Source organism: Mixophyes fleayi, chromosome 4 (genome assembly GCF_038048845.1).
Source record: "Mixophyes fleayi isolate aMixFle1 chromosome 4, aMixFle1.hap1, whole genome shotgun sequence".
Classification (NCBI taxonomy): Eukaryota; Metazoa; Chordata; class Amphibia; order Anura; family Limnodynastidae; genus Mixophyes; species Mixophyes fleayi.
The window spans coordinates 336,080,770-336,088,165 of NC_134405.1; the positions used below are offsets into that span (position 1 = coordinate 336,080,770).

The 7,396-nt window shown below is 41.6% G+C and overlaps 1 protein-coding gene across 1 annotated transcript; it reads right to left on the reverse strand.

The window, feature by feature from the left end:
- Positions 1-613: 613 nt before the first annotated feature.
- LOC142153176 (E3 ubiquitin/ISG15 ligase TRIM25-like) lies at positions 614-4,140 on the reverse strand. The gene has a single exon (XM_075210510.1). The coding sequence runs from the start codon at positions 4,088-4,090 to the stop codon at positions 2,513-2,515; it is 1,578 nt and encodes a 525-aa protein (XP_075066611.1). The 5' UTR covers positions 4,091-4,140; the 3' UTR covers positions 614-2,512.
- Positions 4,141-7,396: the final 3,256 nt, after the last annotated feature.

Consider the following 7,396-nt stretch of genomic DNA (forward strand, 5'->3'; position numbering starts at 1 on the left):
TCTATAGATGAGGTATTTTATAGGGGTTTCAAAGGAAACCCTCTCACCCTTGACACACAGATTGGTAATCTAATTGGAACTCCTTTAGCTATGAAGGTCTGTACCTCAGTCATTTTTAACTAATTGGCTTCTACATTAACTATTTCTATGCAAGCTATACATTGCGTAATTAAAAAGATCATAATTTCTTTTACACTGGTAAATGAAGGTGGTATAAAGAGAGGACTAACAGGCATGTTTATAATTAAAATAATAATTCTGCTTATTGATTCTGACAAGTCTCAAGTTACTAAATATTATAATGCTGGGAGTTGTACTCCTATCAGTCATGTATTATGTAAGAATCAGTCTTAAACTACAATTTCAAGTGGGTGGAGCTATACATTGACCACACCCCATTCACCACTTACATACATCACAGCCTATAGGAGCAAGTTCAGCACGGAGTAGAGTACTAGGGTATATGATTGCCAGACGGTTATTGCAGCCAATCACAGCTATCGGTGAACCAGAGATGGAGAAATCCCACATACATATATTTATAATGAAAGTTTCTAACACCCTGTTATGACCGTCTAGTTGCTATCCAATAACGATTGTCCACTTCCAGTGATGTGGTTCCGAAGCACAATGTGATTTAATAGCCAAAAGTAGCAGAATAACAAGTCAGAATAAAATAAGCACAGCAATTATTTAGCAGGCGCCCTGGATCCAGTATACAGCATTTAATCCGGAAGTCTGTGGTCAAAAAGACTGAACACTGGTCCCAGGACCCCTGCTTATATACAGTTAGTGGTACAGTGAAAACCATACAGATGAGTTGGCATGCTTCCATAGGTTCAGGCTTCAGGAGGGTCCAGTGTAATGCAGGCCATTGGCCAGTTCAAAAGATCACATCCAAAGGTGGGGGTCAACTCTCCTGGAGATGCATTCCACTCTTCCCGCCAAGAACCTGTTTAAACTGGTCTATTTGCATTACACAGACAATATCATTGTAACCATTTATTCCCTACAATCCATATCTAGCATACGCGAGGTGCGATCAGTTCAGCGATTGAACCGGACGTCTGCGTATAAATAGGGGATAAGAATGATACCAGACATGATGTGTTTCCTGTGACCTGAACCTTAGATCTCACTAACATGTATATAACATTATAATATTTGCACATAAACTCTGCTACGTTCTACTTAAAGACTGTGTTGCAACTACATGTGGTAAAGATGTAAATTCAGAGCTCCCTATATATGGTAGTTAGTAGGTTACAGCCACTGGGAGTAGGGGAGTAAAGATATAGCTCAGCCCTTGATGTGTAGAAACAGATGTAGCACTCCCTGGGCGAATAGAATGGAATGGGCAAGATATAGTAAATACAGTTTTATTAGAAATAACAGTACAATTGGGTTGCAACCCTAATCAATCACATGCTAAATACACACTTGTGAGGGTACCAATATACAAAATTGGAGCAGTATTAAAGCACAGCAGGGGGTAAGAATGTCACATAATGCAAGATATGGGATTAAATAATTAATCTTTAATCCCTGAAGAAGCCGCAGGGCAAAACGCGTTGGTGTAACCCGCACATTACAGCTACTATATCCCCCAGAGGGACACTTTATACTGCATCTTACCTCTGCTTATGGAAAGAAGCGATAGGACTTTTCAGATACATGCGCAATACACTTTCCCAGACTGACTGCAACTTCCGCATAAGCCAAACAGCAGGACGGCTTAGACGCTTTCACGGCACTAGTCACAGTTGCAGACAGGCAGGAGCATCTGTGGAGCCCTGGAAGGCATCGCTAGCCTCATTCACACGAGGGTAAGTCCTCAATTACCAGCCCACACCTGGTCTTCTCCGTTGGACCATATTGACATTGGCATACGATTAAGGAGAATCTGCAATAGACCACTTACCTCACAGGAATTGACTTTCTCGCTGCTCAATATATCTAGTGGGCTTCATTAGCCCCAGCAAAGACTGTTCCATCTGTGGTTTTAGTGGACTGCATATAGCAATTCCCATCTTGCATTATGTGACATATTCTTACCCCCTGCTGTGCTTTAATACTGCTCCAATTTTGTATATTGGTACCCACACAAGTATGTTTTTTGCATGTGATTTATTAGGGTTGCAACCCAATTGTACTGTTATTTCTAATAAAATTGTATTTACTATATCTTGACCATTCCATTCTATTCTATGCGCCCAGGGAGTGCTACATCTGTTTCTACTTTTAGCTGTGAGCCAATTACAAGTGTATATGTGTGTGTATAAGTGTTTGCCACGTGTTGCGGTTAGTTACGCTACTCCACGCCGTAGCGTGCTATTCGCATAACTTCATATCCAATTATCTGACTTCGACAACACCAACAAGGGAACAAATCCAGACACACTGGTCATCTGGTTACACAGGAGGAGGGGCTCAGCTGTAACTCCACCCACCGCTTAATTCTATTAGTTGAAGTGTTTTACCAATCACCAGTCTCTAGGCAGATTTCTCATGCTCATTTCTCCCATTTCCTGACTCCCCCAGATATCTTTATACAACCTCCCCCTACCCATAATGCAGCATGAAGGGGCTCAGTGAAGGTGTCATTGACGGTGTGTAAGTGTCTGATCGGGTCACACAGAGAATAAAAGGACATTTGTCCAGCCTCATAATCCAGATATATCCTCACTAAATCACAGGGAATATTGTCAGGTAACCGGATCCATTTACTGTCATGTATCACTGAATACTGATTATTATACCTCCTCAAACACCAGGAATTTTTATTATTTCCAATGTATGACTGATCTTCTCTCCTGTCTATACTGGGATAACACATCCCTACCCTCCAGGTCCATGATTTACTGACATCCACTTCCCAGTAATGTTGCCCAGAGGACAATCTCCCGGTGCTTATTACCTGATCATACTCAAATCTCTCTGGTGTTTCTGGACGTTTCTGGTTTATATTTGACCAGGATGCAGTTTTCCTATCACCTGATATATGTATATTATTACCAGCTGTGTGCACATCCAGTAATATGTCTGTAAGATCCTGCACATAGATCCCAATATTTATACCTGTTGTTATATCAGATAATGTGTGTAATTTCTCTGAGATGAGACCCACATCCAGATCTCCTACACCATGGACCCGGTCATCATGTCTCTCTCTGTCCTCAGTATCACACAAGTCACCTGTGTCTGGTTCCTGTAAGACAGTCACTGGATCAGACATGTTACACAGCTCCTCAATGTGATGCATCTTCCTGGACAGCTCGTCCTTCTTTATTTTCAGCTGCTGGATCAGATCAGAGACTGAGAGTGAAACACTCTCTTCCTGCCTGGAGATCTCACTCAGGACTCTCTTCTCTAGGTCTTCCAGCTGTCTCCGGATGTCTCTAAACAGGACAGTGACTCCCTCTGTTACACCAGCTGCTTTTTCCTGATCTTCTCTCTTGCGCTCCTGCAGACTCTGGACTCTTTTCTCAGTCTCCTCTCTCTTTGTGCTCAGTTTCTGCAGAACATTTCTCAGTTTCTCCTTCTTCTTCTCAGAGGCCTCATCCAGTGACTGCATCTGATGTCCTCTGTGTTCCCCGATCAGACAGCAGGACACACAGATACAGGCAGCGTCCTTAGTGCAGTAATACTCCAGGATCTTCTTATGGACGGAGCATTTCCTGTTCCCCAGGGAAGTGGTGGGATCAGATAAGACGTGTTCTGCTGACTTGCTGTGTACTCTCAGATGTTTATCACATAGAGAAGCTTCACAATGTAGACAGGATTTAGCAGCAGGTACAGGAGAGTCCACACAGTAAGTGCAGAAGATCCCAGTCTCCTCCTGATCTGGGTGAGTAGACAGTAAACTCCCCACTATGTTACACAGAGTTATGTTCCTCTGCAGTGCAGGACGCTCCTGACACTCTGCTCTGCATTCAGGACAGATATAAACTCCAGACCCCTCCTGTGTATCCAGCACACGATCAATACAAACCCAGCAGAAGTTGTGTCCACATCTCAGTGTTACAGGATCTGTATAAATGTTCAGACAGATGGAACAGTCCAGCTCCTGTCTCAGATCAGCAGACGCCATCGCTGACAGCAGAAGAGAGAAATGAAACCGAGAGTCTCTGACACTCAGACACCAGTGGGTGTGTTTCACATTCTCCACACAGGGTGAGGCTGAGCTTGTCACTCACATTATATGTATAGACTCAGTTATACTGTCGGACACAGCTAATACATAAAGAGACATCATGCAGAATAATGTACTGTGACTTGTAGTACCACAACAGTTATAGACATACAAGTTGCCTAAAATAATGCAGGATTAAAATAACTATTTGTTAAATAAACAGTATTGAATATATATCTAACTGGTAGTTGATGAATAATCAAAGTAAAGTAGATTTACAATATCGTTGTTCTTGCGGTTTTACACATGAATTTAGCTATATACTCAATACATCATTTATGTTTCCCATGTCAGAAAAACAAATGTTAGTTACACCATTATTTTCAACATTTTTGCCAAATAATTGTGATTGAACTGAAATATGTGCAGGTCCGTTCGGCAGAGACAGGCAGGGACAGTGTGCTGCCCGGCCGCTCTGATTTTGTTTTCAGAGCGGCCGGGCAGCACAATCTCCCTGCCTGTCTTTGCCGAACGAACCTGCACATAGTGTGCAGCTGCCGGCAGCCAGCCCCTGCTAGGGGGGGGCGAACGCCCCGATCGCCCCCCTTGGAATTGTCCACTGATCTTGCTATTAATAGATGCTGTTTCTCAACCGTAGTGCCCTCTCAGTATTGTGCCCTGGGAGACTACGTCCGAGTTACAGTCTAGGGGGCTGATTCATTAAGGATCTTAACTTAAGAAACTTCTTATTTCAGTCTCCTGGACAAAACCATGTTACAATGCAAGGGGTGCAAATTAGTATTCTGTTTTGCACATAAGTTAATTACTGACTGTTTTTTCATGTAGCACACAAATATCAACTTTAAATTTCAGTGTACAGATAAGCTATCAAGTATTTGTGTGCTACATGAAAAAACATATGTTTTTCATGTATTATGTAAAGTGCTATGCATCGTTACTGATTATTTATTGTATACTACTGGATATATTATGTTCGGCGCTGCAGACCTTTTATGGCACCTTATAAATACTATTGTAAATAATAATAATAATCTCAGTTCATCGCTCCCAATTTAGCACAGGATGTCACGATTTTCTGATATAGTTGTCTATCAGTGGAACATCCATGGCATCTTTTTTTCAATCAGATCTCATGTCTCAAAACCTCTAATGTCGTTAAGTTCTGTCCCATCCTTTCTTCTGATGGCAGTCTCTGGTACTCAGTCAGATGACCTCGTCAGGAAGGGTCAAAGTAATCCAACGAAACGCGTTGGGTCGTGGCTTGGAGCGAGAATATCAATTGTGTTTGCTGTGCCTGATTGAATTGGTCTGTAACATGAAAAGGGCAACTGAGTTGTACAGCCATAAGGCTGAGACACATTTATATATCATCATCATCATCATTTATTTATATAGCGCCACTAATTCCGCAGCGCTGTACAGAGAACTCATTCACATCAGTTCCTGCCCCATTGGAGCTTACAGTCTAAATTCCCTAATATAGACACACACTCACACACAGACAGACAGAGAGGGAGAGACTAGGGTCAATTTTGATAGCAGCCAATTAACCTACCAGTATGTTTTTGGAGTGTGGGAGGAAACCGGAGCACCCGGAGGAAACCCACGCAAACACAGGAAGAACATACAAACTCCACACAGATAAGGCCATGGTCGGGAATTGAACTCTTGACCCCAGTGCTGTGAGGCAGAAGTGTTAACCACTAGGCCAATGTGCTGCCCATCTATATCATCTATTTCTGATGTGTGAATTTTTAATCTGCTAATAAAGATTGTAAATGATTTTACACCATGGAAGCACGCCCTTCTTTCATCTGATCATAGAAGAGTTATTTTAAAACCCCAAAACACTAATTGTAAGAGTGACTTGTAGAAAGCGTCTTCATCCATACAGAGCTTAGAGCCAGCTCCATGTATCAGGTTTCCTGTCTTGTCTTCAACCACTATGTGACATTCTAGAATCGATCTCATAAATTGCTGTGTGTGTTAGAGAATAAATGGGACAGTGACATGGCTGTTTCCACATGTATGGGAAGGATAAATATATGGCACTCTAGAGGGCTCCCACATAGAGGTCATCTTATTCACATGCACAGAAATGAAAATGACCAGACTTAATATTGGGAAACCCACATTGCCATTTAATGGCCTACACACTTTATAATGCAGTAAGTACATTTATCCATCAATTAATCTCTTTTTGTGCACTCACTTTCTGAGGTAGGTTTTTAAGTTTTCTAAATGGTATACTGGGCTACTGATATTGTTCCTACACACTTTATGCATGTCATTGGAGACTGTGCAAAATAATAAAAAATAAAAAAGAAGTGTTGTCATTTTCAAGTGCAGATGTAATTATAAAAGACTATTGGGCCTATATATTAGACATCCCAGTTTTGTCCCGTTAATTATCATCTGTCCTCGCAGCAATGGCAGAGGAATTAATGTGGCAATTTACTTCTGAAGTTATGTAGGTACAGCGTGTCTGAGAGGAGACTGTCCCTGCGATGACCTCTTTCTAAAGTTAACTCCGGGGTCTGACAGAGTTTTTACTGCTACCTAGGGTCACGTATGTGCATGTGTCACGTATGTGCATGGGTCATTTGTGTAAAGGGAGAGCAAAAAGTCTGCGGTAAAGGATCAGAAGATCCCTCTACCGCAATGCTCTGCCCATAGGATTAAATGGCTAAAGCTATCTTGAGATGGCGTCAGCCATCGGGGTCAAGTTCTGAAACGTGAAGTTCCCATTGAGTATTTTTGGAACTCTGGTAATATGCGGTAATTTGCTTAATTGCTTTTGTGAAGTAGTTAATTTACTTAAAAATGCCTAAAGCATGTGGAAAAAGTCGTTTCTGCGTTAGGGCCCCGAACTGTAGAACCACAAAGCATTTACTGTATATATATTATTAATTTTTATTATTAATTTTTATTTATAGGGCGCCACTAGGTGTCCGCGGCGCCGTACAGGGACGGCGTTACCTGTCAGTAATTGTTGCTTACATATATTTTCTAGTAAAGTTTATCTAACAGCTGCCATCATAAACCATTTATACAACGGGGGAATGAGTATACGGTGCCCACACTCAGCCGCGTCATTCTTCCTACAACACTCTGCACTATTGGCAATTTGAGATAGATATATATATATATATATATTGATCCCTCTTTATGATGCCAGGTTAAAACACAGGCCAAAAACTGATGTCATACAGAGGGTGATTACAATGCTATTAATATATACCA